The 25,017-nt window shown below is 39.2% G+C and overlaps 2 protein-coding genes across 7 annotated transcripts; one reads left to right on the forward strand and one right to left on the reverse strand.

The window, feature by feature from the left end:
• Positions 1 to 6,779: 6,779 nt before the first annotated feature.
• On the reverse strand, positions 6,780 to 11,472 carry DNAJB9 (DnaJ heat shock protein family (Hsp40) member B9). 2 transcript variants are annotated; one of them, XM_055590391.1, is made up of 3 exons: positions 11,278 to 11,472; positions 9,211 to 9,437; positions 6,780 to 8,284 (listed from the first exon to the last, which is right to left on the reverse strand). In XM_055590391.1, exons 2-3 carry the CDS (start codon positions 9,425 to 9,427, stop codon positions 7,830 to 7,832), a joined length of 672 nt encoding a protein of 223 aa, XP_055446366.1. In that variant the 5' UTR covers positions 9,428 to 9,437; positions 11,278 to 11,472; the 3' UTR covers positions 6,780 to 7,829. The 2 variants fall into 2 exon arrangements, with proteins under 2 accessions (XP_055446366.1, XP_055446365.1); XM_055590390.1 differs by having other exon boundaries at positions 11,314 to 11,471.
• A 114-nt stretch (positions 11,473 to 11,586) lies between these two features.
• THAP5 (THAP domain containing 5) lies at positions 11,587 to 19,624 on the forward strand. 5 transcript variants are annotated; one of them, XM_055590388.1, is made up of 4 exons: positions 11,630 to 11,874; positions 15,160 to 15,361; positions 15,860 to 16,567; positions 17,386 to 19,624. In XM_055590388.1, the coding sequence occupies exons 1-4, from the start codon at positions 11,795 to 11,797 to the stop codon at positions 17,392 to 17,394; spliced, it is 999 nt and encodes a 332-aa protein (XP_055446363.1). In that variant the 5' UTR covers positions 11,630 to 11,794; the 3' UTR covers positions 17,395 to 19,624. The 5 variants fall into 5 exon arrangements, with proteins under 5 accessions (XP_055446362.1, XP_055446360.1, XP_055446361.1 ...); XM_055590389.1 differs by having other exon boundaries at positions 11,631 to 11,874; positions 19,423 to 19,624; XM_055590387.1 differs by having other exon boundaries at positions 11,587 to 11,734; positions 15,860 to 19,624.
• Positions 19,625 to 25,017: the final 5,393 nt, after the last annotated feature.

Raw genomic sequence — 25,017 nt, forward strand, 5'->3', positions numbered from 1 at the left:
GCTGCTAATTTAGTGAGTGATAATTATATAATGTGTCATAACCCAAAAAAGACTACCATGAAGCATCTTTGAGATGTCAGCAGCATAGATTGGTGGAGGGAAGGTGAAAACAATGTAGATTTGAAAACAGGTGTAGATTTGACTCCCTCCAGGCCAGTAGTTAAAATTCAAAACAGGTATTCAAATAAATGAGGGAAATTGAGGTTTGACAGAGGCAGAATAGAAAGCAGTGCATCAAAGCAAAAGATGTGATCCGTTTAATGGATCATGGTAGCAACCAATCTTCACATGAAAAAGAATACAATAGCCTCAACTTTGAAGAAGGAGACTTATATCTCTAATTTAGTCAACACCATTAGCATATGATTTCCTTCTTTAAATGCCTACACAATGATAAATACGAGGTACTCAAAGATACTTTGATTTGTAGATATTGGATAGGTGGCTAGGTCTACTTACTACCTAGTAATACACTAGTATGGCATGGAATTCCATTTTATACCTCAAAAAATCACAAATTCTTATATTATAGAAATTTGCAGTCTGTCCCAAATAGTTGAAACCACAAACATTAAACCTACCAATGCCAAGATTCTGTAACATTTAAGATGAGGTTGATTCCTAACTGAAAAATTCAGCTATCAGTTCAGGGTACAAAGAGAAAAGCCCAGTCTTCTTTAAAAATCTCTAATGGTGGGGCTTCCTTGGTAGTCCAGTGGTTAAGAATCCACTTGCCCATGCGGGGGACATGGATTCGATATGGAGCAACTAAGCCCAAGTGCCACAACTCCTGGAGCCCATGAGCTCTAGGGCCCTCAAGCCACAACTACTGAGACTGTGTGCCCTAGAGCCTGGGCACTGCAACACTGAAACTGGCATGTGACTCTCAGGCTCTAGAGCACAGGCTCAATAGTTGTGGCACAAGCGCTTTGTTGCTCTGTGGCATGCAGGATCTTCCTAGATCAGGGATCAAACCTGTCTCCTGCATTGGCGACAGATTCTTCACCTATGAGCTACTAGGGAAGCCCCACTTTCTACTTCTTGATAAACTTTTTTTCACTTTCTCCCAAGACACAAAACTCATAACACACTGGCTGCCTCTTCTGAGATATCTTTGTGTATTCCTCATTTTCTCCTCATGCTTTTTTTGGGGGGAGGGAAGGGGCTGTTTCGCCTTTAATTTTAGAGCACTTGAGGGCTTAGTTCTTGGATTGTTTCTTTTTATATCTATAAATATTCCCTTGGTGATTTAGACTTGTGGTTTAAAATATTCCCTATATTTTGACAATTCAGAAATACACATCTTCAGCTCAGCTCTCTCCAAATTCCAGGCCTATCTCTAACCCTGTATATACATTATTTCAAATTGTATGTCCAACTGAACTTCCCATCTTTCCCCTTAAACGTCTTCTTGGAGCTTTCCCCATCTTAAGTTAACAACAACTGTCCTTCTGGTTCTCTAAACACTAAGCTTGGAATAATCTTTTTATCCTCTTTCCCGCCTATATCCAATTGTTAAGCAAATAATACTGGCAACTACTTGCAACCATTCCCACTGGTGCAGTGTGTGAGCTGCATTAATCTCTCATCCAGGAATATGAAAATAGTCTAACTGATCTCTCTAGTCCACCATTGCCCCTCTATAGTCTACTAGCAACACAGCAGCCTGTATGATCCTTCTAAAATCTATGAAAGATAGTCATTTATTTGCTCAAAACTAAGCTATCACATTCCAATGTCAAATCTTTACAAAAGCTGACAAAGCCCTACAGGATCTGTCCTGCCCACCTACCTCACTATCTTTATAGACTCATCTCCAACTACTCCGCCTTATCAGTGACCTCCAGCTATACTGGCTTCTTCACTTTTCCTAGGACTTGTTACACATTTCCATCTTTCATACATATAACTCAAGTCTGTATATTCACCTTCTCAAGGACGCCTACATAGACAACCAGTAAATACGGGGTTTGATGTCCAGGCTTCTATTCCCTACTGTTGGTTTTCCTTAAATGTCTGAATTCCTTCAGTATATGTATGTGTTTATGAAGGAATTCAATTTGCCACAGATGAGAAAAACAGTTTCTTCAACAGTAATGTATGCCTATTATACAGAGTGAAGTAAGCCAGAAAGAAAAACACCAATACAGTATACTAACGCATATATATGGAATTTAGAAAGATGGTAACAACAACCCTGTGTACGAGACAGCAAAAGAGACACTGATGTATAGAACAGTCTTATGGACTCTGAGAGAGAGGGAGAGGGTGGGAAGATTTGGGAGAATGGCATTGAAACATGTAAAATATCATGTATGAAACGAGTTGCCAGTCCAGGTTCGATGCACGATACTGGATGCTTGGGGCTGGTGCACTGGGACCACCCAGAGGGATGAAATGGGGAGGGAGGAGGGAGGAGGGTTCAGGATGGGGAACACATGTATACCTGTGGCAGATTCATTTTGATATTTGGCAAAACTAATACAATTATGTAAAGTTTAAAAAATAAAATTAAATTAAAAAAAAAAAAAGTAATGTATGCCTGCATTACAGCTCCTTTTTCAATAGGAGCTATGGTTTCTTGTAAGTTGTCAGGGTATTTCAACCTGCAGGCAACTGCAGGTAAGTATGTAATCAGGATGCAGAAATTATTGCTCCCTACATGTCAAAATATGGTTTTATTTACTCTGGGACTGGAGTGTTAATATTATTCAACACCACCCTCTCCACCACCAAGTGAAAATTCACCTCAACCTATCATGTCATCTCAATGCCCACAACTGGGGTGCCTGCCCAGAAAGAATCTTTTTCTTTGAAGACTTACACTGAGTCTCTGACCTTAAGAAAAAGCTGTCAACAGTTTACCTGAAAGCAAAAGAGCTAGAGTTCCCAATGAAGTTCTTCAATGAATTAACATAATTGAGCTCAGGCCCATTTCTTCACTAAAAATCTGAGACTTAAAAGCTTCTCCAACACCTTAACTATGGTTCTCGGATTTACCTCTCAATTCAAGTTCTTTGCTTTATACCCTTTTATATCATACCTCAAAACTCCTGGATGTTATTTTATGTTATAAGCATGTTCATGGCTTCGTTTAGATTAGATCTGATAGAGAGAGTGCCTGAAGAACTATGGACTGAGGTTTGTGACATTGTACAGGAGGCAGTGACCATTCTCAAGAAAAAAAATGCATAAGGCAAAATGGTTGTCTGAGGAGTCCTTATAAATAGCTGAGAAAAGAAGGGAAACTAAAGGCAAAGGAGAAAATGAAAAATATACCCATTTGAGTGCAGAGTTCCAAAGAATAGCAAGGAGAGATAAGAAAGCCTTCCTCAGTGATCAATGCAAAGAAATAGAGGAAAACAAAAGAATGGGAAAGGCTAGAGTTCTCTTCAAGAAAATTAGAGATACCAAGGGAACATTTCATGCAAAGATGGGCTCAATAAAGGACAGAAACGGTATGGACCTAACAGAAGCAGAAGATATTAAGGGCTGGCAAGAATACACAGAACTGTACAAAAAAGATCTTCATGACCCAGATAACCACGATGGTGTGATCCCTCACCTAGAACCAGACATCCTGAAATGCAAAGTCAAGTGGGCCGTAGGAAGCATCACTATGAACAAAGCTAGTGGAGGTGATAGAATTCCAATTGTGCTATTTTAAATCCTAAAAGATGATGCTGTGAAAGTGCTGCACTCAATATGCCAGCAAATTTGGAAGACTCAGCAGTGGCCACAGGATGGGAAAAGGTCAGTTTTCATTCCAATCCCAAAGAAAGGCAATGCCAAAGAATGCTCAAACTACTGCACAACTGCACTCATCTCACACACTAGCAAAGTAATGCTCAAAATTCTCCAAGCCAGGATTCAACAGTATGTGAACCATGAACTTCGATATTCAAGCTGGATTTAGAAAAGGCAGAGGAACCAGAGATCAAATTGCCAACATCAGTTGAATCACTGAAAAAGCAAGAGACTTCCAGAAAATACCTACTTCTGCTTTATTGACTACACCAAAGCCTTTGACTCTGTGGATCACAATAAACTGTGGAAAACTCTTAATGAGATGGGAAAGCCAGACCACCTTACATGCCTCCTGAGAAATCTGTATGCAGGTCAAGAAGTAACAGAACTGGACATGGACAACAGACTGGTTCCAAATCGGGAAAGGCTGTATATTGTTACCTGCTTATTTACCTTATATATAGAGTACATCATGCAAAATGCCAGGCTGGGTGAAACACAAGCTGGAATAAAGATTGCTGGGAGAAATATCAGTAACCTCAGATATGCAGATGACACCACTCTTATGGCAGAAAGCAAAGAACTCAAGAGCCTCTTGATGAACATGAAAGAGAGTGAAAAAGTTGGCTTACAACTCAACATTCAGAAAACGAAGTTCATGGCATCTGGTCCCATCACTTCATGCAAACAGATGGGGAAACAATGGAAACAGAGACTATTTTGGGGAGCTCTAAAATCACTGCAGATGGTGACTGCAGCCTTGAAATTAAGACACTCTTTGGAAGAAAAGCTATAACCAACATAAACAGCATATTGAAAAGCAGAGACATTACTTTGCCAATAAAGGTTCGTCTAGTTAAAGCTTGGTTTTTCCAGTAGTCATGTATGGATGTGAGAGTTGGACTATAAAGAAAGCTGAGCACAGAAGAATTGATAATTTTGAACTGTGGTATTGGAAAAAACTCTTTGAGAGTCCCTTGGACCACAAGGAGATCCAACCAGTCCATCCTAAATTAAATCAGTCCTTAATATTCATTGGAAGGACAGATGCTGAAACTCCAGTACTTTGGCCACCTGATGCAAAGAACTGACTCATTTGAAAAGACCCTGATGCTGGGAAAGATTGAAGGCAGAAGAAAGGGACGACAGAGGATGAGATAGTTTGATGGCATCAACAACTCGATGGACGTGAGTTCGAGCAAGCTCTGGGAGTTGGTGATGGACCCAGAAGCCTGGCATGCTGCAGTCATGGTGCCGCAGAGTCGGACACGACTGAGCGACTGAACCATGGCTTCATTGTATTCTGTCATTGGAACCAGGCAGGAAACCACCATGACTGACTTTATACAGTATGTCACATGGAACTAAAGGTGCCAGCATTAACATGAACAATATAGAGACCTACTCCTGATACAAATTTCTGTATTCTGTTCAACAGTGGTCTCATTTTCCCCTGCTGCTGCTGCTGCTAAGTCGCTTCAGCCGTGTCCAACTCTGTGCGACCCCATAGACGGCAGCCCACCAGGCTCCCCTGTCCCTGGGATTCTCCAGGCAAGAACACTGGAGTGGGTTGCCATTTGCTTCTCCAATGCGTGAAAGTGAAGTCGCTCAGTCGTGTCCGACTCTTCGCAACCCCATGGACTGCAGCCCACTAGGCTCCTCCGTCCATGGGATTTTCCAGGAAAGAGAACTGGAGTGGGGTGCCACTGCACCATTTCCCCTAGTGTGGTTTTATTTAGAAAAATTAAAATAACTACTTCATGAATGCATAAATTCTTAACTGACCTTGAAGTGAAGTGAAGTTGCCCAGTCATGTCTGACTCTTTGCGACCCCGTGGACTGTAGCCTACCAGGCTTCTCCATCCATGGGATTCTCCAGGCAAGAATACTGGAGTGGGTTACTATTTCCTTCTCCAGGGGATCTTCCTGACCCAGGGATCGAACCCGGGTCTCCCGCATTGGAAGCAGATGCTTTAACCTCTGAGCCACTAGGCAACCTAAATTTTCATGGAACTGATCTCAGAATTGCATCTGAAATTTAGAGCACAAAACTGCCTACCAATCTACAGCACCAAAAGAACTTCAAATTTACCACATGCACTACAGTACCCAATGCAAGACATACTCAATCCCCAAAACTTGAAGAATTACATGTTAGTTCAAGAAAAACATAGTCATGTTATGTTACTATTTTATATAGAAGAAAAAAAGGTGACAGATTTTGTGTTGACTTATATAGGGAGTATAGATTAAGCTATCATATTGGTCATTGCATAACTACAGGAGTTCACCATTCTCTTTGTACATTCAACCTATACAAACTATTAAAAAAAAAAATTCTAAACTATGGAGCAAATTGTTATACTGATTACTGGTCTAATTTCTAGTTGCTTACACAGCTAATTACTCACACACATACCTAGATTATCTAAGCATCTTTCTTTATATTTAGCTTGTATCCTAAGTGTGTATGACTCATGGTACATTTTCCCTTGCAAGAAGTATGCCAAAGAGCCAAATGGGAGGTTAAAAAAAGGCGGGGGGGGTGGGGGGGGGTGGGTCAAACAAATGTTTAAAACTAGATAAAATCATCCTTCATGTTTGTGATTTGAATTTTTTTTTTTTTTTGCTTATTTTTTTTGCCTTACTTTTTCTGTTTAATAGGCCACAGAGAATTTTTAGACCAAAATTCAAGGCAGGCGATTTTCTTATTATCAAATGAAAGTAGTATGTATAACTTTTAGGAACTAATAAAGATGCATAAATACATTCATTTTCTTCACAGATTTCAAATTAAAGATGATTACTAACAAATATAGGTTCATGCAGTCTGCTTTTTCCCAACAAGGCCTGAAGAGGAAAGAACCAGTGGCAAGAATACTTGCTCCTAGCAAGCAAATATACCAAAATTATAATTAACAAAATCTTCAAACTTCTAGAATAGTCTATGGTCAGTATTAGCAGCTCAATTGCTTATATACCCTCCAGAACTGCAGAATAGACTTTTAAGAATAAAATGACAACAGAGATCATATTGTAAATATTATATTTCTCTCACTCACAAAGCTGTATGAGATATTTACTAGTTTTAATATGTATCCATAGGATTAGTACTCATATGGAGTACAACATGGAACAAGTGCAGAACTAAAGAAATAAGTCCATCTGAAAACAAAAGCACACATTTCTTAGGATTTAAAAATATTGCACATAATAAGGTTGCACAGAAATTACTGGCTGTTTTTATAAACAGAATGAGGTATTAGTCAATCTCTAAAGATGAGTGCAAAGAAGAAAAACCACACACACAAAAAAATACATAAATTCACACTAAGACCTAGAGGGCCAACAAGAAAGAAAGAAATGTGAAAAGATGTGTAAAACAGCTATGACTTTAACACTACAAAATCATTAGCCAGGGATCAAACAGGTAACAATCTCTTGGCAATATTTAAGTTTTCAACTTTCTTTTGGTCTTAAAAACTATGAGAAACACAATCATTTCCTTTACTCCAATTCTTCTGCATGGTTCTGTGGTAAATATTAAACCATACTTTTCTCAAGCTTTCAGTGGAAATTAAACAAGATACTGCTTGCCATCCTTTGCTGAACTGAATTATACAGTTTCACATACATTTTGCAACCTAAGTCAGAGATGCTACAGAGCATGCAATTTTAAATTAGCAAAGGTTTCACTCAAAAAAAATCATTCATGTTCACATAATTTAAATCTAGAATATCTTTTAAAGTTTAATCTTTTAAATATTTATCAGGCAAAGTCAATTCTTTCCTTAAACTGGTCATGTTAATACGCCCAAGGACAAGTAGAGAAAAAAAGACCAGGCAGAATTATAGTATCTTTTTTTAAAGAACCTTGTCTAATCAGGGAAATTAATTAGCTATTGTTCTCCTAATTAAATGTTGCTGAATTGTCAAAAACAATTTAAATATATTTAACAGCTATATTAAGTTAAGTGAAATCATGCACTTGTCAAAATAGTTCACAAAAAAATTCTTTCTGCATCAAAGATATTGAAGAGGAGTCACCTAATTGGGTTTAATGAGAACAGAAAAACAACCAACTACTGTCCTGAACAGTCAGTGTATGTAGTAACCATATTTCCTCTTCGTTGAGTGACAGTCCTACAGTGCTTGCTAGATCCATGGAATCTATTTTCAGTCTGTACTGTATGTCGATTGTTGGTGGTGTCAAAACCACTAAAAGAAAACATTTTCTCCATATCTTCAAACATGTCATCAAACAAACCACCTCCAAAAGAAAACTCCTGGAAATGGTGCCTTTGTCTACTGGAACCATCTTGGCGTGTCTGGAAGTGATTTTCAAAATGCTTCTTGGACCGAGTATTTTGTTTTTGACCAAAAAAATCAAAGTCCTTAAATAAGTCATCAAAATTGAAGTTAAATGAATGCTCAAAAGGACTTCCACTAGCTCTTTGTCCTTTACCATTAGTAAAAGCATTATGTCCAAGTGTATCATATTCTTTCCGCCTATTAGCATCTGAGAGAGTTTCATATGCTGAAAAGAAATAAAAATACTTCAGTAACTGAAGAGATACAAAATTACATATATCCAAACCTTTTAAATTTATCTATTTTATGAAAAGATTTCACAGCACAAATAAAACCAAAGCTTACAAGCATAAGAGTAAAGAGTCACAAAAGGTAGAGATTTTTTGTCTTACCCACTGTATGCTATCAGCAGTTAGCACAATACCTGCCTCTAGTATCTATACAAGAAATATTAAATAAATGCTACCATTACTAAAAATAATTATATGGGCAACAATTTCAGAGTTATTCTTCATACTATTTGTGTAAAAATCACTGCTTGCATTAAAGAATTTAATGAGCAAATTAAAAGGAATTCAGATTTTTCACCTCCTTACTAGCTGAAATAAATGTTTAACTCCAACTCCCAGTTACCACCACCCAACATTAACTACTGAATGCTCAGGACATGCAATCTGTTTCAGAATTAGTATTAAGTCAAAACTTGTTTAAAACTTTTTCTTTAAAGACAAATGTGGCTTTGAGATGTAGACTAAGTGAGGAAGAAAAAAAAACCGGCATTTAAAATCTATTTAATTTTTTTATGCTCAATAGTTTTATATTTAATCTCCATACTTCATAAAAACTTTAAATTTGAGGTATCTAAAATTCCTTCTAACATAGAAACAATAAGCAATGTTATAAATAATAAAAGAATGAAATAATACATTTTCAACATTTTTAGATCTGAATGCCCAAGAAAGTATATACTTCCATACATCCAGGATCAAAATGTTATAAGAAAACAGCCTTGAGACTTTCATTACATTTACATATACATCCCACTTTACCTCTCATCGCCCACAAAACCTTCAAATACATACAAACTTCTTACCTATCATTCTCCTTTACTACTTAATACCTTTGAGACCTTGGAGATAGTCATTTACATACCTTCTGCAATCTCTCTGAATTTTGCTTCAGCATCAGGGCTTTTATTTTTATCAGGATGGTATTTCATGGCCAACTTGTGAAAGGCCTTCTTGACTTGGCGCTCTGAGGCCGACTTTGGCACACCTAAGATATCATAGTAACTTTTGGAAGCCAAAATTAATTCAGTTATCATTAAAATGCAGATTGCAAAGATGAAAACTGATTGGGGAGTAGCCATTTCTAATATTCTAAAAAAGAAAAGAAAAAAAATTATGGAATTAATCTTTAGATTTTTCTTTTAAAAGGAACTTAGTGAGCTTTTAGGATTTAAAGTACACTAATGCAGTAATGCAAAAAGGGTGGAAAATCAAAATACTTTTTGAAAGAATCCTAATCTTCAAGAATGTATATTCTGCTGCTGCTGCTGCTGCTAAGTCATTTCAGTCGTGTCCGACTCTGCGACCCTACAGATGGCAGCTCACCAGGCTCCCCCGTCCCTGGGATTCTCCAGGCAAGAACACTGGAGTGGGTTGCCATTTCCTTCTCCAATGCATGAAAGTGAAGTCGCTCAGTCGAGTCCGACTCTTCGCGAGCCCATAGACTGCAGCCTACCAAGCTCCTCCGCCCATGGGATTTTCCAGGCAAGCGTACTGGAGTGGGTTGCCATTGCCTTCTCCGATGTATATTCTAAAGGGGTTTAAAAAAATTTAACTGGAAAAAAGTTCATTACCAAGGTAAATAGCCCCATATGTCTAAATTAGCAGTAACCTTCCCTCCCTAAGAAACAGGCTTCCCAGATGGCTCAGTGGTAAAGAATCAGCCTGCCAAGTAGAAAACTCAGGTTCAATTCCTGGGTCGGGAAGATCCCCGGAGGAAATGGCAACCCGCACCACAATTCTTGCCTGGAAAATCCTATGCGCAGAGAGAAGCCTAGCAGGCAACAGTCCACGGAGTTGCAGAAGAGTCAGACACAACTTAATGACTCAACAGCAACAAAGAAATTTTCAGTTTTCATTTCGGCAAAAGGAGCCAAGGCTTGCACTTAAGAGAATCTCAATATCACAATAATATTGACAACTCAACACAACAGAACGTAATCTCTTAAAAAAAAAAAAAAAAACTAAGATCTCAAATATTTAATACAAAAGCATGGATATATGTTTTGTTAAAAACTCGTAATTAACAAAATTTAGGATTTCTGCTAAGGTTGCCAAAAAAAAAAAAACTTTCATTGTTTGTACTACAGATAAGGTAAATTTACTTTCAAACTTCTCAGGAGTCATTAAAGTATTTCTCTAACCTCAAAGAAGTCCACCTAGAATACAACTTGGAATTCTCGAGACTACAGATTAAATGATTCGCGATTCAAAAAGAATTGATCCTGTTTTTTGAATATAGGAGTGCTTATAAACCTAAGATGGCATAACACGTCTGACAAAAGACACTCTGGTTTGTGGAAACTGCCTGCCTTCCTCTCCTGTGGCCCGTTTGGAGCGTAATTAGTAGACAGATCACTTCTTTCCAGAAAGTTAGTCACAGTCACGGGTACCAAGAATCAAGTACAAACTCCTGGTTAAACGAACACAAACCGAGCATGTACTGCGGCCGTTGCCAAAGGGCGGGTCTAACACTGGCAGAAAGGTACCTTCCTGGTTTAATAAACTTCATTTCAGTTTCAAGGTGAATATCCCATACTTTCCTAGAAGACTGACTGCCTTATTCTGACTCCTCATTCCTAAGAGGGACCCGGCGGACAGTCCCGGGGGTCTCTCTCCTCAGAACCGGTGACTGCTTGGACTAGACCGTCAGCCCTCACCCGTACTCGCCCTAGCAGACCAGATGCAGCCGTTGGGTTGAAGGGCTCGGGGTCCCACCCGGGGTCCGGCCCTGAGAGGAGCTGCCCGACGCCCGAGAAAGCCAGCGGCACAACCCCACGACAAACCGCACTACGCTGTGTTTCTGCCATCACCTTTCCCCTATTATTTTCCTCAAGAACACCGGGCAGCCCGAAGCCCTAGCGGCGATCGTAGCGGTTACCGAGGCCTAACCCCCCTCCCCGAGACCTCGGCCTCGTCTCTCGTCCACAACCTCCGGCTGCTGCTGCTCCTAACCGGCGACACTAACCAGCGACTCCACACGGCCGCTCGGCTCGGCCTTCACCCCGGCCTCAGCAGCTTCCGTGAGCCGATACGGGCCCACTGCCTCCTGTCCGCCGACCTCACACGCCTATCGCAGCCGCCTTCCCGCACAGCCCGCTCCCCACTGGCTGGCCGGTAGCTGCGGGCGCCTACACCTCAGGAGAAGACCTACACGAAACGCTTTTCTATTGGCTCCCGCCTCCCCACCTGACCCTGGCGCCCTACGCGCACGTGGAAAACTGTTGTTGCTGATCAGCCCATGCGTCACTTCCGGCTCCAACCCCCGAAAGGGCCGAACCGAAGCCGGCGGAAACGGAAGTGAGTTCAGAGTTGCCGAGTCTTTCCACTCCACCCCGCCTGGCGCAGGCGCGATACCTCGGGCAGCCAGGATCTCCAGCCCCGCCTCGGTGAGGAAGTCCCGCCTGTGCCCCTTGGCGGCTGGGGTCTTGTGTGGCAGCGCTGCAGGGATGCCCCGCTATTGCGCAGCGATTTGCTGTAAGAACCGCCGGGGACGAAATAATAAAGAGCGGAAGCTTAGTTTTTACCCGTAAGTTGCCCCTAACGCGGAAGCTTCAGCTTGCCTTTGGGTCACTGTCCTGTGGCGTTTGGGGTTAGAGTTTGGCGTCTCCTGTCTGCTCTGTAAATTTGTCCTGGGTTCTCCGGGAGTGTTTGATTTCTGCGCAGGAGGAGGGCGCGAAGGCGCGAGTTGAGTCTACCTGGAAATGTTCTGACATTTCTAGGGAGGACGCTGGGCGTGTGGCGAGGCATAGGGGTCTGTTGGGGGTGTTAATAGGGCATTTTAAGCGGTAAAATTTGAGCGATACTTCTGGTTTTCAGAGTGTTTCCCCACCTCCCTTGACCTCATTTCACTGAACAACGCTAATGGACGTGAGTTTGAGTGAACTCCGGGAGTTGGTAGTGGACAGGGAGGCCTGGCGTGCTGCAATTCATGGGGTCGCAAAGAGTCGGACACGACTGAGCGACTGAACTGAACTGAATCACTTCAGGTGCATCAAACGTGCCGAATGGGATGGTGCCCTCCAAGTTTATCTTACACCTCCTGTGAGTTAGGTCGCGTAGATGTTATTCCATTTTCTCCTGAGAAAACAGGCTTTTCAGAAAAGATCAGGTAACATACCTTGAAAGCTTTGTGGCAGAGGCGGAATTATAATCTGTCACCTGCTCAGGGCTCTAGATAATTCTTCATTGGAACAGGGAGCAGGTAAGTAAGGGCTAACAGGTTTTCCCCGCTCTCCCAACGTAGAGCGTTCCTAGGAAGCCTTTTCTAAGCGAGGAAGCAATTGCTTTTATTTTGTAAAAGCGAAAAATTTGTTTGGGCCCTAATACCTGTTAGACCTAACTTTCCTAAAAGTGAAGTGGCAGAAAGCGAACTCTGGAAAAGTAGGGAATATTCCACTTTATTCCAAATTACTGTATGTATTCCAAATAACTATAGCCACGAAATATTTTTTTGAGGAACCCCAAAAGTACTCATTTTTACTTGGAACAATAGGGAAAAAGTATTGTGTACTACTTATTAGTAAGAGACCCGGCTCCAAAGCCAGATTTAGGTTCAAATCCTGGCTCCATCACTTTGTAGCTGAACGACTTGTTAATTATTTAACCCTGCTACCTAAGACCTTCCATCTGTAAAGTGGACACGTTAATAGTACCGAATTCACACGTAACGTCTAAAAACGTAAAATAGCACTTGGCATTCATAACATGCTTCGTGTTTGTGAAAAATCAACGTGTTTAGACTATTCTATAATTTCCTTTATTTCTTATGTGAAAGTGTTTGTTGCTCAGTCGTGTCCAACTCTTTGTGACCCGTGGACTGTAGCCCACCAGGCTCGTCTGTCCATGGAATTCTAAATAATTTAGCTCTAATGTGAGTGTCTTTAAGTTAATTTGAAGTTTCACTAGCTATTTTGTGAAGCTTTTTTGATTTTAGACCTAAAGCTCATTGTTCAGTAATGACTCAGCTGCTTTCCGTTATCTTACCTAATGGAAAAAAACAAAAACAAAAAACTGATAACTCCAAATGATTTGCACTATGTGCCATATTTCTACAGTTATCTTCCTTGAAGCCCTTCCACAGGTTGCAGAGATATTTTACGGGGATAAACATACTCTGGTATATGAATGTCACTGGCTCTGAGGAGGTTTGTAGCAAAGAATCATGTTGAACTTAATACCATATTTCCCATATTTATTTGGCCTTGGATTTGGGGGGCTCATAACCTCAGACTAGGACGTCTTTAGTCTTGTAGACTGCATAGTTACTATTTTTAAGGAGAGAAAAATAATAAGGCCAGAGAAAGTCAATTATAGATTTTTATTCCTCAAAATGTGAATTTACTGGAAATGGAACTTTTTATTGACTTTTTAAAATTTCATGTGTTCAGTCCCCTAATAGCATCCAACTTGAAGAATTTTCTTACTAACACTGTCACGTGCTGCAAAATAAATTTATATTAATTAGGAAATTCAATGAATATAGTGCTCAGTTTATACCAGTGATTATTCTAAGTCCTCTGAAAGTAAAATTCTTTTTGCCACTAAATGCCTTTTCTCATTACGTTTATCATATTTATAATAGAAGTTACTGATATATGTAAGGTTAAAAACTTTTCAAACTGTGTATGAATATTGTATCAATGGTAAAAAAAACTTCCAAAAGCAGATAATATGATTTTTCTGTGGAACGATATCAGGGTTAAAAATTATTTCCTACAAAGCACCCAGATTCTTTTCATCTAGCATCTTACTATGTTATCAATATTTATTTTTTTATAAGATCTTATTACTACAAAGCATAAATGGTTGTGATTGAGAGAAATGTATAACAGCTGCTTCTTGTATGAGAACCTTTTATGTTACTCCTTTTTAAAAATAGGAGATTATTATATAGTATGTGTCTTGGACTGTGTTCCTATAAAGTCTTCAAAAGAAGTATAAATCACTGTTGTTTAATACAGACCTGTTTACACTGGTAGAATAAAGTTTTCTGTCAAATTCTGCAGCAAGTCCAAATTTTACCCTAAAACATGTAGTGTGTTAGAGCCAACTCTGAATATCCAGGCTATTTGGTACAGGAACAACATATATAAAGAACTCTCTTGCCTTTCTTTGTCTTTTCGATGTGTTTCCTATTATAAAATATGAGTCTGCCCTCTTAACATGTTTAGTTCTCTTTCAGAACTTGAATACTTGAATTTTAGAGTTCCCAAACCACTAGCTAAAGAAGACTAGAAATGTTGGACTACATTATAGATGGTTGGAATTGAGGCTGATTCCAGTAAAGAGAATGGAATATTAGTAGTTTTATAAGATATAGTATTCCTTTTATGTTAGCTAAACCATTTTTTGAATTAACATCTCCTTATTTTTAAAATATTAATATAAAAGCCTTAGGTTTAATGCTTCTTATAGACAGGAAATGGTTTGATTTGTTATATTACTATGAAGAATATTTGAATAGAACTTTTTAGTTAACAAAACTCTTCACTAGTTCTACAGACTATACAACAGAATGAAAAAGAAACATAATCCATAGAAAATATGAATAGATTTTATCCTTTGTAGTAACATATATGTTTTACTTGAAGGGACCCTGAGTTATACTTCTCAGACAAAAGCTTTGGCTGCACACCTCATATCTTAGCTTTCTTTGCTGCAGAGGTGATACGGCAGTGGTTGTCATGAAGATGCTGTTGTATGGTAGGAACGGTTGTCTTGTCTTTGTGGCCCTTGGGTTACCTGTATATACAGGCCCGGAGTCTGGCATTATTGTTAAAATATAGCAAAGTTTTCCTTTTTTTAATTTCAGGTTTCCTCTACATGACAAAGAAAGACTTGAAAAATGGTTAAAGAATATGAAACGAGATTCATGGGTTCCAAGTAAATACCAGTTCCTGTGTAGTGACCATTTTACTCCTGACTCTCTTGACATCAGATGGGGTATTCGCTATTTGAAACAAACTGCAATTCCAACAATATTTTCTTTGCCTGAAGACAATCAGGTATTGGAGGTAGGGAGTAGGGGAGAAGGGGCTAATGCTGAGTATGGTGGCAGATTGCAGGGTGGCAGGTAGTCAGGAAGGGGGAGGAGAGTGTAAAATAACTGTTGGGAAAACACATACTTGAGAAAGGAAAACTAATGTGTACTTTTACTGAAAGTGATAATTTTTTAATAAACCATTTTGAAGCATAGCTTAAGAGGAGCCAAAGATAACACATACATAAATTATCAGGTTAAGTTTTTAATGTAAATTAATGATCTAAGATTTTTTTACTAGTCTTGTGAATGATCTGAGATTTTTCTTTATATATTGATTATGCATAATTTTTTTTAAAAATGCTTTCACATTTATTTTGAGCTGTTACATACTGAAAACATTTTTTAACTGAATAAATTTGTTTGGTCAGTATACTACTCAAAGTTGTATGGAAATGGTCAGCACTAACTAATAAGAGGATAAAGCCTAGTAAGGACATCTTTTTTAGAATTTGAAAATGTTATTTTATAGGAGAAAGATCCTTCCAAAAAAAAATCTCAGAAGAAAAAATTGAAAAGTGAGAAAGAAGTATGCCTAAAAGCCAAGTCAGAAGAATCCTTTGCATCAAATGAGCCAAAGAAGCATCCAGTTAATACAGATCTCCTCCCTGAACATACAGAATTACTTGAATCATCTGCCTTGGTAAAACCACCAGATCCAAAAGCAGAAAGTGTGCAAAATAACATATTAACTCTTAGTCTAGTTAAACAAGGTACCAGAAAACCAGAATCTACATTGGAAACATCAGTTAACCAAGACATGGGAATAGGTGGTTTTCACACATCATTTGAGAATCTAAGTTCTACAACTATTACTTTGACAACTGCAAGTTCAGAGGGCATTCAGCAGCCTTTAGAAACCCAAGAAGTGATTGAAATAACTACTAATCATCTTGCTAACCCACACTTTACAAATAATTCTGTGGAAATTAAGTCAGCACAGGAAAATCCATTCATACTCAGCACAGTTACTCAAACAGTTGAAGAATTAAACACAGATAAAGAATCCGTTATTGCCATTTTTGTACCTACAGAAAATTCCAAACCTACAATTAATTCTTTTATACCTGCCCCCAAAGAAACAGTGGAAATGGAAGATATAGACATTGAAGACTCATATAAGGATGTAGACTATGAGACAGAAGTTTTACAGATTGAGCATTCTTACTGCAGACAAGATGTAAGTAAGGAACATCTTTGGCAGAAAGTGTCTAAACTACATTCAAAGATAACTCTCCTTGAGTTACAGGAACAACAAACTCTAGGGAGATTGAAGTCTTTGGAAGCTCTTATAAGGCAGCTAAAACAGGAAAACTGGCTATCTGAAGAAAATGTCAAGATTATAGAAAACCATTTTACAACATATGAAGTTACTATGATATAGATTAAGAGGTTTCCAAGTTTGTGACTTTAATGTAAGGTTTCTGTTAGCCAAACCAAATTCTGTGTGAAGTGAACTTTTTCCTGTGTAAAGTTCTTAACCTTAAGCCAAGCAAGTGCTCTAATGTTATGAACTGCATCCTACTCTTATTATGCTCATTTTTTGAAAAACAACTCGAGAGTTGTTGAGTAGATGACATTTCAATGCTTGTTAATTTTCCAAATTTAAAGTAAAAACTTAGTGAATAAGTAATATGATTCAGTCATAAAATGAAAGAACACAGATATGGTAAGCAAGAGCCCAGAATAGAAGTCAGGTTCCAGAATCAGTCCTGATTCTACCATTGAGATGTGTCTTGGACAAGTTACTTAAGATTGAGTCCCAGTCTCTTTATTTGTAGAAGAAGGGCACTGAACTAGATCTCTTACATAGTTGTTTCTTTTTAGTTTCTTCCCTTTCTAGAAAATACTTGTAATAGAACAAGTTTTCTGTATGATAATCTTACACAAAAGTAGATGCTGGCTAGAATTTTCTACTATTACCTGTTAGGTTCTTCTCAATATGTATTAAATTCTGTATTGCTTGACCTTTGGGCTATAATTTTTTGTATTATACAGCTTCCCTGATGGCTCGAGCAGTAAAGAATCCACCTGCAATGCAGGAGAGCCAGGTTTGATACCTGGGTCGGGAAGATCCCCTGGAGAAGGGAATGGCAACCCACTCCAGTATTCTTGCCTGGAGAATCCCATGAACAGAAGAGCCTGGAGGTCTGCAGTCCATGGGGTCACAAAGAGTTGGACATGACTAAGCAACTAATATTTTTTGTATTTTACCAGAAAATACTCTTGTTAGGTTTTATTCCAGTTGAACTAAAATAAGGAATCAACCATTAGCCTAGTTCTTAGGAGAGGTACTTTAAACTTGAAAGAATATGTATCTTATATGTAGCTGACCATCATAATACACAGTTATTTGAATTGACACCCTGCAATTAAAGTTATTTTTATAAACCAAAAATTTCAATGAGGTTAATTTTTTAAATATTTTTTAAGAATTAACAGTTTGTATCTATTTAAAATGTATAACCTTTAAACGTGTGCATGTCTCATTTTAAAATTCCAGAATAGAATAATACTTCTTATTATACCTTCCCACTTACATGTATTTTATTAAAATAAATTATAGATAGGTGGTGATGACCATGGCTTTCCAAGTGGTGCAATGATAAAGAATCTGCCTGCCAATGCAGGAGATGCAGGTTGATCCCTGGGTTGGAAGGGTCCCCTGAAGTAAGAAATGGCAACCCACTCCAGTATTCTTGCCTAAAAAATTCCTTGGGCAGAGTAGCCTGAGAGGCTACAGCCCATGGAGTTGCTGTTTTTCTAAATGGATGGTGATTATTTGGGGTTATATTTCACTTAGTTTTTTAGGCTAATAAGATTAATTAGCATTATATGAATGTGTATTAGCTAATTATAAAAAAGTTAATCAGAGGTGTCCTTATAACCATGGGGGAAAAAATCCTTAACATTTTTGTATAAATTATGTACATATAATTAATAAAGTTGATATATTAAGTTCCATTTTGATAATATTTAAAATACATACTCTAAATGTAAATAGCCCTTTTAAGTCATTATAAAGTGTACATTATAGTTATTTTCTATTTATAGTTTACTCAGGAATAATTTCGGAGAAGGCAGTGGTACCCCACTCCAGTACTCTTGCCTGGAAAATCCCATGGACGGAGGAGCCTGGTGGGCTCCAGTCCATGGGGTCATTAAGAGTCTGACACAACTGAGCAACTTCACTTTCACTTTTCACTTTCATGCATTGAAGAAGGAAATGGCAACTCATTCCAGTGTTCTTGCCTGGAGAATCCCAGGGATGGGGGAGCCTGGTGGCTACCATCTATGGGGTCGCACAGATATCAGACACAACTGAAGCGACTTAGCAGCAGCAGCAGGAATAATTTAAACTAGTTGTATTTCTTTAAACTACTATATTACAAGTATCTAAGATACTCTTGACTTGTATATTCAGTTCAGAATGTTCCAACCTAACTCAGTTAACTGTTAAATTTTATTTGGGGGTTTTGACCAATTTTATTTCTTACTTGGATTATTATAGGAACTTCTTAACTAATAGTACCTATATTTTGGATCTCCTGCTTTTGTATCTTCCTGGAGTCTACTGTTAAGTTTTTTACCTGAACTATACATCTAGCTGTATCACTTGTGTACCACTTAACTTTCCTAGCTCAGAAATCAGTAATCACCCTTTAATACCTACAGAATAAAGCACAACTTGTTTCCATCATGTATATTATCCTCTGTGATTCTGTTCATCCTGTGTTCTAGCCATACTCGAATTCTTAGCATTTCTCAAACATGCTGACTTTGTCTTTCTGTTTATTTTATTCTTTAAATTCAACCAGTTAAAATTACATTCCAACTTTGTGGGAATATCATCCCTTTTACCAATCAAAATGGTTTTTTCTTTGTTTCTACAGGGTTTGTATTATAACACTGTAGCAGTACTTACACGTTTTTTAAATTAATTTTTATTGGAGTATAGTTACTTTTGTTTATCCTTTTTTTATATCATGATATGGCTTTCTGTTCGACTTGACTATGCTTTTTTTTTAATTCTAGTGTTAATTGAATAAATGAAAGGACAGCTTTTAAGGATCAAAGAGACGTGTTAACATGGGATGGGGGAAGGTAATGTGATGAAGTAAGAAGTAAAAGCAGACAAGAGAGAGCATCCCTGGCTTCATAGCCAGGGCTCATCTTCACTTTTGTTTCATTGACAATGTAATATTCACTCAATAAAGGTTTGGATGAATATTCTGAATTTGCCTACTTAGAATTTCTTATTATTTAAAATAAAGAACCTTTTTAACAAATATGTCCTTCATACCTTGAGAATGTTTAGGGAAGGATATTGATCTTCATATAGTCTTTGAAACATTCTGTGTTTCCAGTGTACAGTACAATTTACCAGTTATGTGCTATGCCACCTATTAATTGATTTTTGTTGTAGAAGGCTATCCCCACCACAAACTATTTCCTCCTTTCTATCCCAGATAATTAGAAAGGATATTAAGTCTAAGGAAGCTGTGTATCTTTATGCCTACACTTCAGGGAGATTGGTAAGTCATTTAAAAAGATTTCATCATAAATAATACATGGCATTGATCTAAACATCAAGCAGGAAATTTTTCTGCATACTTTTGATCTTGAAAAAAATGAGTCATGCATTGAGAGTTGGAATATTGATGTGCAGATGAATTTTTCTATTACTAGCTAAATTGAACAGTTCTGTCAACTAATTTCGTGTTCAAGTACATGCTTTCTTCTTTTTTAGATTACACTGTTTTTCTGTGGATGAGTGAGTGGGTTAAAACACAGCTGTCAGGGAAAAAGCTGTAGAGAAGGGTGAGGGTAGAGATATTGACCAAGATGCATCTGTGTTAGAGAAATTTTCTTCAAGGAATGGCCTGTTTGAATTATCATTTTTAACCTATTCACCACCCTCTGATTTTTTGGTTGCTTGACCACCTCATCTCCAGTGAACTTTTTCTCCATTCCTTCTCAGCCACCTCATTTTCATGGTAAGTGGTAGACCTTTGTCATTTCCAGTACTTGCATCTGCTTTGAAAATTGTCCGCTTCAAGCTCTTCATTCTGACCACCAGCTTCTGTTCTTTAGCATAGTTATTGGAACAGCTTACATTGTAACCAACCCTTTTCCATGGCCCATCATCCCTGCAGTAGATTATATTTTCCAAATATGGCTGCAAAAGATCTCTCATCCTATATTCTCCACAGTGTGACCTTGCCACTCCATTATCAAGAGGTAGAGTTTATTTCTCTACCTTTTTCTGGAAGAGTGTGGCTGCTTTGATTGATAAGAGTACAGTAAAAGTGACTGCTAATTCCAAACTCAGCCTGTAATGGACCTAACAGCTTTCATTTCCTCTTTGGAGCTTTTGCTTCCTCTTAGAATACCAGGTGCCATGTAAGATGTGTGATTACCCTGAGATCATGCTGGAAAAACCAAAGTCACATGGAAAAACTGGAAAGTGAGATACCAGACATGGAGTGAAGAAGCCACCTTGAAATTGATTCTCAAGCCCATCACTCCAGGCTTCAAATGCAGCAGAGACAATCTCTTAGCTGAGCTCTTCCTAAATTCCTTTTGGGGTGGATTGTTAGGAAGTGTTTTAGGATGTGTTTTCCAGAGAAACAATTTCCCAGATCTGCAGCTGGTGAGCTGAAGACTCAGAAGAGCCCAAGGTGTAGTTCTAGTTCAAATCTGAAGGCCTAAGAACTGGGAGACCTGATTGTATAAGTTCTAGTCTGGGTTTGAGTTTGAAGGAAGGATAGTCAATGTCCCAATTCAAAGGCAGGGTAAGAGTAAATTCTGCCTTACTCTTCTGTGCTGTTCTTAGTTGCTCAGTCATGTCTGACTTTGCAACCGTATGGACTGTAGCCCACCAGGCTCCTCTGTCCCCTGGATTCTCCAGGGAAGAATACCAGAGTGGGTTGCCATGCCCTTCTCCAGGGGATCTTCCAACCAAAGGATTGAACCCAGGTCTCCCACATTGCAGGCAGATTCTTTACCATCTGAACCACCAGGGGATGAGGCCTACCTATATTAGGGAGGGCAATCTACTTTACTCGGTCCACTCATTCAAATGTTAATCTCATTCAGAAACACTCACAGATAGACCCAGAATAACATCTAACCAAATATCTGGGCACTTTGGCCCAGCCAAGTTGACATATTAACTGTTACAGGTAGCAATAGATAACCAACACTATCCCCCTTCTGTATTCACCTCCATCCTTACTCTGATGCTGTGAACCATCATAACTGCTCTCCAGTAAAACCTTAAACAATATTGATCCCCTGTCTACTGTTCTCACTTGCCTAAACTCCATCTCGTTGAACTCAAATACCTGTCTGCCTTTTTCTACTTCATAGTAGTTAGACTTAGCTGGAGAATATCATACCAATGGACAGGCTTAATTCCACATTCATATCCAGAAACCCCAATTGGACCCAGCAGCATTATTGTATTTCTCAAGTGAGTTCATATGTCCAGTCTGATTCTTCCTCACACTGCTCCCTTCCCATCCTACTACCCCTTCCTACTCTCCCAAGGTGAGGATCTCATCTCATGCTTCTCTGAAAAAGAAAAAAATCCGAAACACCTCTATAAACCAAAATAGACTGTTAATACAGTAGTAGTTGAATGAACTACATGTACATGTACCAACATGACTAAATACCCAAATTATGTGAAAAAGGTAAATTGCAAAACGTCTGGCAACAGTCTACTGTGTGCTGTGCTGTGCTGTGCTGTGCTTAGTCTCTCAGTTGTCTCCAGATCATGCGACCTGGTGGACTACCCCACCAGGCTTCTCTGTCCATAGGACTTCTCCAGGCAAGAATACTGGAATGGGTTGCCATGTCCTCCTCCAGGGGATCTTCCCAACCCAGGGAACAGTCTACTACTTAATTAAATTTTTAAAATACACAAAACAATAGCATGCTGCTTATGTTTACATTCCTGCATAAAAGAAACACACCAACTTCAGGATAATGATTACTTCTCAGGAGGCAAGAAGGGGTGATGGTGGAGAGAGCTTATGTGTTATTCCTTTAAAAGAGAAAAGTGAGGAGCTGAATAAAGATGACAAATTTTGTTACTGACAAATAATAGGTACAGGTCTACTATTTTTTAAAATGTTTCAGAATTTAAAGTTACATATTTTAGTTGAAATGACAGAATACTGTTAGGCTTATTAAAGTAACTAAAGAAGGAAATGATAACCCACTCCAGTATTCTTGCCTAGAGAATCTCATGAACTGACCAGCCTGGGGAACTACAGTCCATGGTGTCACGAAGAGTCATACACAACTGAAGTGACTGAGCATGCAAACTTGGATTTGAAGTTAGGCTCTGTGCTAGGCAGAAGAATAGCCCCTCCTCACTAACTGTCTGAAAAGGGGCAATTTCCCTTTTTAGTAAGTGGCTAAAGTGGGGTGGAATGGGGTAGAGGGGAGCAGGTCACAAACTTCTTTAGTTCTCTGCAGCAGTAAAATAAGAGCCAAATGAGGATGACATTTTTGCATATCATTTTCCCACTTGCTAGCACATTCCAGTTTCATGTCTCTCCTTGAGCTGTAATAACAGACTGGCCCACTTCTCTATTCCCAGAGAAATTCCCGGCTCTACGATCAAGATGGGGTGGAGATGCACCAGGGGTAGACCTGATGGCGTCCCAGACCAGTGTCCAGTTTCTCACCATTAAAAACTTGCTTGCCTCTCATGTCACGCAGGGTGCAATCAAAGTAACCTTCCAGAATGCTTCCCAAGCTAAGATCACTGGGGAAAACATTCGTCACCTGAGTGCCAGTGTATGACCCTGAGTATATTCCTGATCACAATAAGTCTGATATAAAACCACAATGTTACTTCCAAGCGTCACCACATGAGTATAAGTGATAGCCAAAGAGATGGTGAAGGGCTGGCCAGTGAGGAAAAAGTGATATTTTTCCTTGAGTTATTAGGCCCAGTCCTTCAGTTCATTCCCACAGATTCCACAGAAAGAATATTTGAGTAGTTGGGACAAAAGTTACTGGAGAGCCTCCTCTGGTCCCACTAAAAGCTAGTGTTACCAAAGGAAGAAGCCTGCTGTACTTCCTATCTGAGTAACCTTTAACCTGAGAGACGCTCTTGGAGCTTGAGCTCCATCTAGCTTCTGAACTTTGGATTCTTAGCAAGGCTGGGCTCTTCCTGACTACCAATCCAAGTTTGGGACATAAGTGACAGTACACAGTAACATCATGGACAGCAACTCCCTTGAAAATCTGTGATCTGACAGATGAGGTTAGTAGTTCTAATTCCCAAGAAGTTTTGAAATTGTCAGAGAGACAATTGGTCCACATGCTTTGTCCATTTCTGGTTGCTCCCCTCACAGGGAGGTTGGATGTCCTTGGCATTGGCAGGTCGGTATAAACCCCCAATGAGGCGCCCCTTTTTGAAGCTGCCTTCAGTAATTACGAGGCATCTCATTCAAAACAGCAGAGCAGGGCTCCTCACTTGCCTCGCCCAGGACGTGTCATTCATTCACACTAGCACACCTTAGAGTTAGTCAGTTCAGTCACTCAGTTCAGTTCAGTTCAGTTTAGTTGCTCAGTCATGTCCCACTCTTTGTGACCCCATGAATCGCAGCACGCCAGGCCTCCCTGTCCATCACCGTCTCCCAGAGTTCACTCAAACTCATGTCCATTGAGTCAGTGATGCCATCCAGCCATCTCATCCTCTGTCCTCCCCTTTTCCTCCTGCCCCCAATCCCTCCCAGCATCAGAGTCTTTTCCAATGCGTCAACTCTTCGCATGAGGTGGCCAAAGTACTGGAGTTTCAGCTTCAGCATCATTCCTTCCAAAGAACACCTAGGGCTGATCTCCTTTAGAATGGACTGGTTGGATCTCCTTGCAGTCCAAGGGACTCTCAAGAGTCTTCTCCAACACCACAGTTCAAAAGCATCAATTCTTCAGTGTTCAGCTTTCTTTATAGTCCAACTCTCACATCCATATATGACTACTGGAAAAACCATAGCCCTGACTAGACAGACTTTGTCAGCAAAGTAATGTCTCTGCTTTTGAATATGCTATCTAGGTTGGTCATAACTTTCCTTCCAATGAGTAAGCATCTTTTAATTTCATGGCTGCAGCCACCATCTGCAGTGATTTTGGAGCCCAAAAACATAAAGTCTGACACTCTCCACTGTTTCCCCATCTATTTCCCATGAAGTGATGGGACCAGATGCCATGATCTTCGTTTTCTGAATGTTGAGCTTTAAGCCAACTTTTTCACTCTCCTCTTTCACTTTCATCAAGAGGCTTTTTAGTTCCTCTTCACTTTCTGCCATAAGGGTGGTGTCATCTGCATATCTGAGGTTGTTGCTATTTCTCCCCACCATCTTGATTCCAGCTTGTGCTTCTTCCAGACCAGCGTTTCTCATGATGTACTCTGCATATAAGTTAAATAAGCAGGGTGTCAATATACAGCCTTAAAGTACTCCTTTTCCTATTTGGAACCAGTCTGTTGTTCCATGTCCAGTTCTAACTGTTGCTTCCTGACCTGCATATAGGTTTCTCAAGAGGCAGGTCAGGTGGTCTGGTATTCCCATCTCTCAGAATTTTCCACAGTTTATTGTGATCCACATAGTC

Source organism: Bubalus kerabau, chromosome 8 (assembly GCF_029407905.1).
Source record: "Bubalus kerabau isolate K-KA32 ecotype Philippines breed swamp buffalo chromosome 8, PCC_UOA_SB_1v2, whole genome shotgun sequence".
Classification (NCBI taxonomy): domain Eukaryota; kingdom Metazoa; phylum Chordata; class Mammalia; order Artiodactyla; family Bovidae; genus Bubalus; species Bubalus kerabau.